Source organism: Pygocentrus nattereri, chromosome 11 (assembly GCF_015220715.1).
Source record: "Pygocentrus nattereri isolate fPygNat1 chromosome 11, fPygNat1.pri, whole genome shotgun sequence".
In the NCBI taxonomy this organism is placed as follows: Eukaryota; Metazoa; Chordata; class Actinopteri; order Characiformes; family Serrasalmidae; genus Pygocentrus; species Pygocentrus nattereri.
The window spans coordinates 32,193,537-32,204,925 of record NC_051221.1 but is presented as its reverse complement, the minus strand read 5'-3'; the positions used below and the strand labels follow the sequence as shown (position 1 = coordinate 32,204,925).

Genomic DNA, 11,389 nt, shown 5'->3' with positions numbered 1-11,389 from the left:
TTGACTTGCCAATGGTCTCAGTGGTTGGACACCAACTACCCTGATAGTGTAACAACCAAAGGAGGAGGCGAATTTGAATCTATAGCTGCCATGTGGAAATCTGGAAACATTACCTGTGAGAAACCAGCAGAGATTGAATGCAGAGCCAAAGCATACAAGGATGTGCCTTTAGCAGATTTGGGTCAAAATGTGACATGTGACGTTTCTATTGGTCTTAAATGTTATAACACCAAAAACAACTTTCCACCATGTTACAACTACGAAATACGGGTCAAATGCTGTAGAGGTAATGAAAACTGCGCCACTACAAAGCCATCATCAACAACAAAAGAAAAAACAACCACAGCTACAACAGGCTCTACCACAAGACGTTCAACAACCTATCCAGTGTCCACAACAATGAAAACTACAACAGTTGGCTCAACATCAAGAACTCCATCAACTACAACAAGGACAACAACAAAAACTACAACAGGCTCTACCACAAGAAGTTCAACAACACGTATCTCGGTGTCCACAACACCAGCCAAAACTACAACAGCATCAAAAAGTTCTACAACTATGACTGTAACTACTAAAGTTACTCCAAAAACAACAACAATAACAACTCCAACAACACCTGGTTGTTTGCCTTTGACTTGCCAATGGTCTCAGTGGTTGGACACCAACTACCCTGATAGTGTAACAACCAAAGGAGGAGGCGAATTTGAATCTATAGCTGCCATGTGGAAATCTGGAAACATTACCTGTGAGAAACCAGCAGACATTGAATGCAGAGCCAAAGAATACAAGGATGTGCCTTTAGCAGATTTGGGTCAAAATGTGACATGTGACGTTTCTGTTGGTCTTAAATGTTATAACACCAAAAACAACTTTCCACCATGTTACAACTACGAAATACGGGTCAAATGCTGTAGAGGTAATGAAAACTGCGCCACTACAAAGCCATCATCAACAACAAAAGAAAAAACAACCACAGCTACAACAGGCTCTACCACAAGACGTTCAACAACCTATCCAGTGTCCACAACAATGAAAACTACAACAGTTGGCTCAACATCAAGAACTCCATCAACTACAACAAGGACAACAACAAAAACTACAACAGGCTCTACCACAAGAAGTTCAACAACACGTATCTCGGTGTCCACAACACCAGCCAAAACTACAACAGCATCAAAAAGTTCTACAACTATGACTGTAACTACTAAAGTTACTCCAAAAACAACAACAATAACAACTCCAACAACACCTGGTTGTTTGCCTTTGACTTGCCAATGGTCTCAGTGGTTGGACACCAACTACCCTGATAGTGTAACAACCAAAGGAGGAGGCGAATTTGAATCTATAGCTGCCATGTGGAAATCTGGAAACATTACCTGTGAGAAACCAGCAGACATTGAATGCAGAGCCAAAGAATACAAGGATGTGCCTTTAGCAGATTTGGGTCAAAATGTGACATGTGACGTTTCTGTTGGTCTTAAATGTTATAACACCAAAAACAACTTTCCACCATGTTACAACTACGAAATACGGGTCAAATGCTGTAGAGGTAATGAAAACTGCGCCACTACAAAGCCATCATCAACAACAAAAGAAAAAACAACCACAGCTACAACAGGCTCTACCACAAGACGTTCAACAACCTATCCAGTGTCCACAACAATGAAAACTACAACAGTTGGCTCAACATCAAGAACTCCATCAACTACAACAAGGACAACAACAAAAACTACAACAGGCTCTACCACAAGAAGTTCAACAACACGTATCTCGGTGTCCACAACACCAGCCAAAACTACAACAGCATCAAAAAGTTCTACAACTATGACTGTAACTACTAAAGTTACTCCAAAAACAACAACAATAACAACTCCAACAACACCTGGTTGTTTGCCTTTGACTTGCCAATGGTCTCAGTGGTTGGACACCAACTACCCTGATAGTGTAACAACCAAAGGAGGAGGCGAATTTGAATCTATAGCTGCCATGTGGAAATCTGGAAACATTACCTGTGAGAAACCAGCAGACATTGAATGCAGAGCCAAAGCATACAAGGATGTGCCTTTAGCAGATTTGGGTCAAAATGTGACATGTGACGTTTCTATTGGTCTTAAATGTTATAACACCAAAAACAACTTTCCACCATGTTACAACTACGAAATACGGGTCAAATGCTGTAGAGGTAATGAAAACTGCGCCACTACAAAGCCATCATCAACAACAACAGGAAAAACAACCACAGCTACAACAGGCTCTACCACAAGACGTTCAACAACCTATCCAGTGTCCACAACAATGAAAACTACAACAGTTGGCTCAACATCAAGAACTCCATCAACTACAACAAGGACAACAACAAAAACTACAACAGGCTCTACCACAAGAAGTTCAACAACACGTATCTCGGTGTCCACAACACCAGCCAAAACTACAACAGCATCAAAAAGTTCTACAACTATGACTGTAACTACTAAAGTTACTCCAAAAACAACAACAATAACAACTCCAACAACACCTGGTTGTTTGCCTTTGACTTGCCAATGGTCTCAGTGGTTGGACACCAACTACCCTGATAGTGTAACAACCAAAGGAGGAGGCGAATTTGAATCTATAGCTGCCATGTGGAAATCTGGAAACATTACCTGTGAGAAACCAGCAGACATTGAATGCAGAGCCAAAGAATACAAGGATGTGCCTTTAGCAGATTTGGGTCAAAATGTGACATGTGACGTTTCTGTTGGTCTTAAATGTTATAACACCAAAAACAACTTTCCACCATGTTACAACTACGAAATACGGGTCAAATGCTGTAGAGGTAATGAAAACTGCGCCACTACAAAGCCATCATCAACAACAAAAGAAAAAACAACCACAGCTACAACAGGCTCTACCACAAGACGTTCAACAACCTATCCAGTGTCCACAACAATGAAAACTACAACAGTTGGCTCAACATCAAGAACTCCATCAACTACAACAAGGACAACAACAAAAACTACAACAGGCTCTACCACAAGAAGTTCAACAACACGTATCTCGGTGTCCACAACACCAGCCAAAACTACAACAGCATCAAAAAGTTCTACAACTATGACTGTAACTACTAAAGTTACTCCAAAAACAACAACAATAACAACTCCAACAACACCTGGTTGTTTGCCTTTGACTTGCCAATGGTCTCAGTGGTTGGACACCAACTACCCTGATAGTGTAACAACCAAAGGAGGAGGCGAATTTGAATCTATAGCTGCCATGTGGAAATCTGGAAACATTACCTGTGAGAAACCAGCAGACATTGAATGCAGAGCCAAAGAATACAAGGATGTGCCTTTAGCAGATTTGGGTCAAAATGTGACATGTGACGTTTCTGTTGGTCTTAAATGTTATAACACCAAAAACAACTTTCCACCATGTTACAACTACGAAATACGGGTCAAATGCTGTAGAGGTAATGAAAACTGCGCCACTACAAAGCCATCATCAACAACAAAAGAAAAAACAACCACAGCTACAACAGGCTCTACCACAAGACGTTCAACAACCTATCCAGTGTCCACAACAATGAAAACTACAACAGTTGGCTCAACATCAAGAACTCCATCAACTACAACAAGGACAACAACAAAAACTACAACAGGCTCTACCACAAGAAGTTCAACAACACGTATCTCGGTGTCCACAACACCAGCCAAAACTACAACAGCATCAAAAAGTTCTACAACTATGACTGTAACTACTAAAGTTACTCCAAAAACAACAACAATAACAACTCCAACAACACCTGGTTGTTTGCCTTTGACTTGCCAATGGTCTCAGTGGTTGGACACCAACTACCCTGATAGTGTAACAACCAAAGGAGGAGGCGAATTTGAATCTATAGCTGCCATGTGGAAATCTGGAAACATTACCTGTGAGAAACCAGCAGACATTGAATGCAGAGCCAAAGAATACAAGGATGTGCCTTTAGCAGATTTGGGTCAAAATGTGACATGTGACATTTCTGTTGGTCTTAAATGTTATAACACCAAAAACAACTTTCCACCATGTTACAACTACGAAATACGGGTCAAATGCTGTAGAGGTAATGAAAACTGCGCCACTACAAAGCCATCATCAACAACAAAAGAAAAAACAACCACAGCTACAACAGGCTCTACCACAAGACGTTCAACAACCTATCCAGTGTCCACAACAATGAAAACTACAACAGTTGGCTCAACATCAAGAACTCCATCAACTACAACAAGGACAACAACAAAAACTACAACAGGCTCCACCACAAGAAGTTCAACAACACGTATCTCGGTGTCCACAACACCAGCCAAAACTACAACAGCATCAAAAAGTTCTACAACTATGACTGTAACTACTAAAGTTACTCCAAAAACAACAACAATAACAACTCCAACAACACCTGGTTGTTTGCCTTTGACTTGCCAATGGTCTCAGTGGTTGGACACCAACTACCCTGATAGTGTAACAACCAAAGGAGGAGGCGAATTTGAATCTATAGCTGCCATGTGGAAATCTGGAAACATTACCTGTGAGAAACCAGCAGACATTGAATGCAGAGCCAAAGAATACAAGGATGTGCCTTTAGCAGATTTGGGTCAAAATGTGACATGTGACGTTTCTGTTGGTCTTAAATGTTATAACACCAAAAACAACTTTCCACCATGTTACAACTACGAAATACGGGTCAAATGCTGTAGAGGTAATGAAAACTGCGCCACTACAAAGCCATCATCAACAACAAAAGAAAAAACAACCACAGCTACAACAGGCTCTACCACAAGACGTTCAACAACCTATCCAGTGTCCACAACAATGAAAACTACAACAGTTGGCTCAACATCAAGAACTCCATCAACTACAACAAGGACAACAACAAAAACTACAACAGGCTCTACCACAAGAAGTTCAACAACACGTATCTCGGTGTCCACAACACCAGCCAAAACTACAACAGCATCAAAAAGTTCTACAACTATGACTGTAACTACTAAAGTTACTCCAAAAACAACAACAATAACAACTCCAACAACACCTGGTTGTTTGCCTTTGACTTGCCAATGGTCTCAGTGGTTGGACACCAACTACCCTGATAGTGTAACAACCAAAGGAGGAGGCGAATTTGAATCTATAGCTGCCATGTGGAAATCTGGAAACATTACCTGTGAGAAACCAGCAGACATTGAATGCAGAGCCAAAGAATACAAGGATGTGCCTTTAGCAGATTTGGGTCAAAATGTGACATGTGACGTTTCTGTTGGTCTTAAATGTTATAACACCAAAAACAACTTTCCACCATGTTACAACTACGAAATACGGGTCAAATGCTGTAGAGGTAATGAAAACTGCGCCACTACAAAGCCATCATCAACAACAAAAGAAAAAACAACCACAGCTACAACAGGCTCTACCACAAGACGTTCAACAACCTATCCAGTGTCCACAACAATGAAAACTACAACAGTTGGCTCAACATCAAGAACTCCATCAACTACAACAAGGACAACAACAAAAACTACAACAGGCTCTACCACAAGAAGTTCAACAACACGTATCTCGGTGTCCACAACACCAGCCAAAACTACAACAGCATCAAAAAGTTCTACAACTATGACTGTAACTACTAAAGTTACTCCAAAAACAACAACAATAACAACTCCAACAACACCTGGTTGTTTGCCTTTGACTTGCCAATGGTCTCAGTGGTTGGACACCAACTACCCTGATAGTGTAACAACCAAAGGAGGAGGCGAATTTGAATCTATAGCTGCCATGTGGAAATCTGGAAACATTACCTGTGAGAAACCAGCAGACATTGAATGCAGAGCCAAAGAATACAAGGATGTGCCTTTAGCAGATTTGGGTCAAAATGTGACATGTGACGTTTCTGTTGGTCTTAAATGTTATAACACCAAAAACAACTTTCCACCATGTTACAACTACGAAATACGGGTCAAATGCTGTAGAGGTAATGAAAACTGCGCCACTACAAAGCCATCATCAACAACAACAGGAAAAACAACCACAGCTACAACAGGCTCTACCTCAAGACGTTCAACAACCTATCCAGTGTCCACAACAATGAAAACTACAACAGTTGGCTCAACATCAAGAACTCCATCAACTACAACAAGGACAACAACAAAAACTACAACAGGCTCTACCACAAGAAGTTCAACAACACGTATCTCGGTGTCCACAACACCAGCCAAAACTACAACAGCATCAAAAAGTTCTACAACTATGACTGTAACTACTAAAGTTACTCCAAAAACAACAACAATAACAACTCCAACAACACCTGGTTGTTCGCCTTTGACTTGCCAATGGTCTCAGTGGTTGGACACCAACTACCCTGATAGTGTAACAACCAAAGGAGGAGGCGAATTTGAATCTATAGCTGCCATGTGGAAATCTGGAAACATTACCTGTGAGAAACCAGCAGACATTGAATGCAGAGCCAAAGAATACAAGGATGTGCCTTTAGCAGATTTGGGTCAAAATGTGACATGTGACGTTTCTGTTGGTCTTAAATGTTATAACACCAAAAACAACTTTCCACCATGTTACAACTACGAAATACGGGTCAAATGCTGTAGAGGTAATGAAAACTGCGCCACTACAAAGCCATCATCAACAACAAAAGAAAAAACAACCACAGCTACAACAGGCTCTACCACAAGACGTTCAACAACCTATCCAGTGTCCACAACAATGAAAACTACAACAGTTGGCTCAACATCAAGAACTCCATCAACTACAACAAGGACAACAACAAAAACTACAACAGGCTCCACCACAAGAAGTTCAACAACACGTATCTCGGTGTCCACAACACCAGCCAAAACTACAACAGCATCAAAAAGTTCTACAACTATGACTGTAACTACTAAAGTTACTCCAAAAACAACAACAATAACAACTCCAACAACACCTGGTTGTTTGCCTTTGACTTGCCAATGGTCTCAGTGGTTGGACACCAACTACCCTGATAGTGTAACAACCAAAGGAGGAGGCGAATTTGAATCTATAGCTGCCATGTGGAAATCTGGAAACATTACCTGTGAGAAACCAGCAGACATTGAATGCAGAGCCAAAGAATACAAGGATGTGCCTTTAGCAGATTTGGGTCAAAATGTGACATGTGACGTTTCTGTTGGTCTTAAATGTTATAACACCAAAAACAACTTTCCACCATGTTACAACTACGAAATACGGGTCAAATGCTGTAGAGGTAATGAAAACTGCGCCACTACAAAGCCATCATCAACAACAAAAGAAAAAACAACCACAGCTACAACAGGCTCTACCACAAGACGTTCAACAACCTATCCAGTGTCCACAACAATGAAAACTACAACAGTTGGCTCAACATCAAGAACTCCATCAACTACAACAAGGACAACAACAAAAACTACAACAGGCTCTACCACAAGAAGTTCAACAACACGTATCTCGGTGTCCACAACACCAGCCAAAACTACAACAGCATCAAAAAGTTCTACAACTATGACTGTAACTACTAAAGTTACTCCAAAAACAACAACAATAACAACTCCAACAACACCTGGTTGTTCGCCTTTGACTTGCCAATGGTCTCAGTGGTTGGACACCAACTACCCTGATAGTGTAACAACCAAAGGAGGAGGCGAATTTGAATCTATAGCTGCCATGTGGAAATCTGGAAACATTACCTGTGAGAAACCAGCAGACATTGAATGCAGAGCCAAAGAATACAAGGATGTGCCTTTAGCAGATTTGGGTCAAAATGTGACATGTGACGTTTCTGTTGGTCTTAAATGTTATAACACCAAAAACAACTTTCCACCATGTTACAACTACGAAATACGGGTCAAATGCTGTAGAGGTAATGAAAACTGCGCCACTACAAAGCCATCATCAACAACAAAAGAAAAAACAACCACAGCTACAACAGGCTCTACCACAAGACGTTCAACAACCTATCCAGTGTCCACAACAATGAAAACTACAACAGTTGGCTCAACATCAAGAACTCCATCAACTACAACAAGGACAACAACAAAAACTACAACAGGCTCCACCACAAGAAGTTCAACAACACGTATCTCGGTGTCCACAACACCAGCCAAAACTACAACAGCATCAAAAAGTTCTACAACTATGACTGTAACTACTAAAGTTACTCCAAAAACAACAACAATAACAACTCCAACAACACCTGGTTGTTTGCCTTTGACTTGCCAATGGTCTCAGTGGTTGGACACCAACTACCCTGATAGTGTAACAACCAAAGGAGGAGGCGAATTTGAATCTATAGCTGCCATGTGGAAATCTGGAAACATTACCTGTGAGAAACCAGCAGACATTGAATGCAGAGCCAAAGAATACAAGGATGTGCCTTTAGCAGATTTGGGTCAAAATGTGACATGTGACGTTTCTGTTGGTCTTAAATGTTATAACACCAAAAACAACTTTCCACCATGTTACAACTACGAAATACGGGTCAAATGCTGTAGAGGTAATGAAAACTGCGCCACTACAAAGCCATCATCAACAACAAAAGAAAAAACAACCACAGCTACAACAGGCTCTACCACAAGACGTTCAACAACCTATCCAGTGTCCACAACAATGAAAACTACAACAGTTGGCTCAACATCAAGAACTCCATCAACTACAACAAGGACAACAACAAAAACTACAACAGGCTCTACCACAAGAAGTTCAACAACACGTATCTCGGTGTCCACAACACCAGCCAAAACTACAACAGCATCAAAAAGTTCTACAACTATGACTGTAACTACTAAAGTTACTCCAAAAACAACAACAATAACAACTCCAACAACACCTGGTTGTTTGCCTTTGACTTGCCAATGGTCTCAGTGGTTGGACACCAATTACCCTGATAGTGTAACAACCAAAGGAGGAGGCGAATTTGAATCTATAGCTGCCATGTGGAAATCTGGAAACATTACCTGTGAGAAACCAGCAGACATTGAATGCAGAGCCAAAGAATACAAGGATGTGCCTTTAGCAGGTTTGGGTCAAAATGTGACATGTGACGTTTCTGTTGGTCTTAAATGTTATAACACCAAAAACAACTTTCCACCATGTTACAACTACGAAATACGGGTCAAATGCTGTAAAGTTAATGAAAACTGCGCCACTACAAAGCCATCATCAACAACAAAAGAAAAAACAACCACAGCTACAACAGGCTCTACCACAAGACGTTCAACAACCTATCCAGTGTCCACAACAATGAAAACTACAACAGTTGGCTCAACATCAAGAACTCCATCAACTACAACAAGGACAACAACAAAAACTACAACAGGCTCTACCACAAGAAGTTCAACAACACGTATCTCGGTGTCCACAACACCAGCCAAAACTACAACAGCATCAAAAAGTTCTACAACTATGACTGTAACTACTAAAGTTACTCCAAAAACAACAACAATAACAACTCCAACAACACCTGGTTGTTTGCCTTTGACTTGCCAATGGTCTCAGTGGTTGGACACCAACTACCCTGATAGTGTAACAACCAAAGGAGGAGGCGAATTTGAATCTATAGCTGCCATGTGGAAATCTGGAAACATTACCTGTGAGAAACCAGCAGACATTGAATGCAGAGCCAAAGAATACAAGGATGTGCCTTTAGCAGATTTGGGTCAAAATGTGACATGTGACGTTTCTGTTGGTCTTAAATGTTATAACACCAAAAACAACTTTCCACCATGTTACAACTACGAAATACGGGTAAAATGCTGTAGAGTTAATGAAAACTGCGCCACTACAAAGCCATCATCAACAACAAAAGGAAAAACAACCACAGCTACAACAGGCTCTACCACAAGACGTTCAACAACCTATCCAGTGTCCACAACAATGAAAACTACAACAGTTGGCTCAACATCAAGAACTCCATCAACTACAACAAGGACAACAACAAAAACTACAACAGGCTCTACCACAAGAAGTTCAACAACACGTATCTCGGTGTCCACAACACCAGCCAAAACTACAACAGCATCAAAAGGTTCTACAACTATGACTGTAACTACTAAAGTTACTCCAAAAACAACAACAATAACAACTCCAACAGCACCTGGTTGTTTGCCTTTGACTTGCCAATGGTCTCAGTGGTTGGACACCAACTACCCTGATAGTGTAACAACCAAAGGAGGAGGCGAATTTGAATCTATAGCTGCCATGTGGAAATCTGGAAACATTACCTGTGAGAAACCAGCAGACATTGAATGCAGAGCCAAAGAATACAAGGATGTGCCATTAGCAGATTTGGGTCAAAATGTGACATGTGACGTTTCTGTTGGTCTTAAATGTTATAACACGGAAAACAACTTTCCACCATGTTACAACTATGAAATACGGGTAAAATGCTGTAGAGGTAATGAAAACTGCGCCACTACAAAGCCATCATCAACAACAACAACAGGAAAAACAACCACAGCTACAACAGGCTCTACCACAAGACGTTCAACAACCTATCCAGTGTCCACAACAATGAAAACTACAACAGTTGGCTCAACATCAAGAACTCCATCAACTACAACAAGGACAACAACAAAAACTACAACAGGCTCTACCACAAGAAGTTCAACAACACGTATCTCGGTGTCCACAACACCAGCCAAAACTACAACAGCATCAAGACCAACACAGCACAGCACAACAGAAACCACATTTAATGTAATCACAAAGCCAACAACAACCAACACCCCATCACCCGTCATTTGTGTCTGCATATATAAAACCAAGGAGTTCAGCCCAGGCAAGTGCTGCTTTTATTTTCCTGCTGATAAAATTGTATTTTGATGTTTATTCATTTTGAATTATTTAAAAACTGCCTTTTTCATGGTCATGGTGCCAGCTCAAAATAAAGCATAAATTTCACCACTGGTTCCTGTAACTGTGGCAGATATGTTTTCAGTATGTTCGTGACCAGCACTAACCCAGCGCAGAGTGGTGCACTTAGAATTAGACTGAATACATGATCTATAGGCATGTGTAAGCGTGCTAGAACACTATCCGTTCAAATCAGTTTCTCTCAGTCCACTGGAGGTGGAGTACTTTGATATTTTCCTAATGGTTTGTGCAAAATTGACAAATTCCATTTCAGATTTAGTGATTCTGTTAAGATATAACAATCTGCTGTTACCCACAGACTTTACTGGCTTTTTGCTTTTCTAAAAATTGATGAACATTTAATGAAATTGTGTTCAACCTAACACTCACTGTCACCTTCCTAGCAAAGCAGAAGTGTCTTTTTACATGACTAGTGCATTCTCATTGCTTTCACTCATTTTTTACACACATTTTGAAAACAGCTAACCAGGTCTCACACAAAAGTACACTAAAGAAC

General features: G+C 40.7%; 1 protein-coding gene across 1 annotated transcript in view; it reads left to right on the top strand.

The window, feature by feature from the left end:
• The first annotated feature begins 215 nt into the window (after positions 1-215).
• LOC108429398 (mucin-5AC-like) overlaps positions 216-11,389 on the top strand; it is a 29,233-nt gene continuing 18,059 nt past the window's right edge. The window contains exon 1 of the mRNA XM_017701103.2: positions 216-10,798. Coding sequence (XP_017556592.2) covers positions 400-10,798 — 10,399 coding nt within the window. The 5' untranslated portion in view covers positions 216-399. The remainder of the gene's footprint in view (positions 10,799-11,389) is intronic.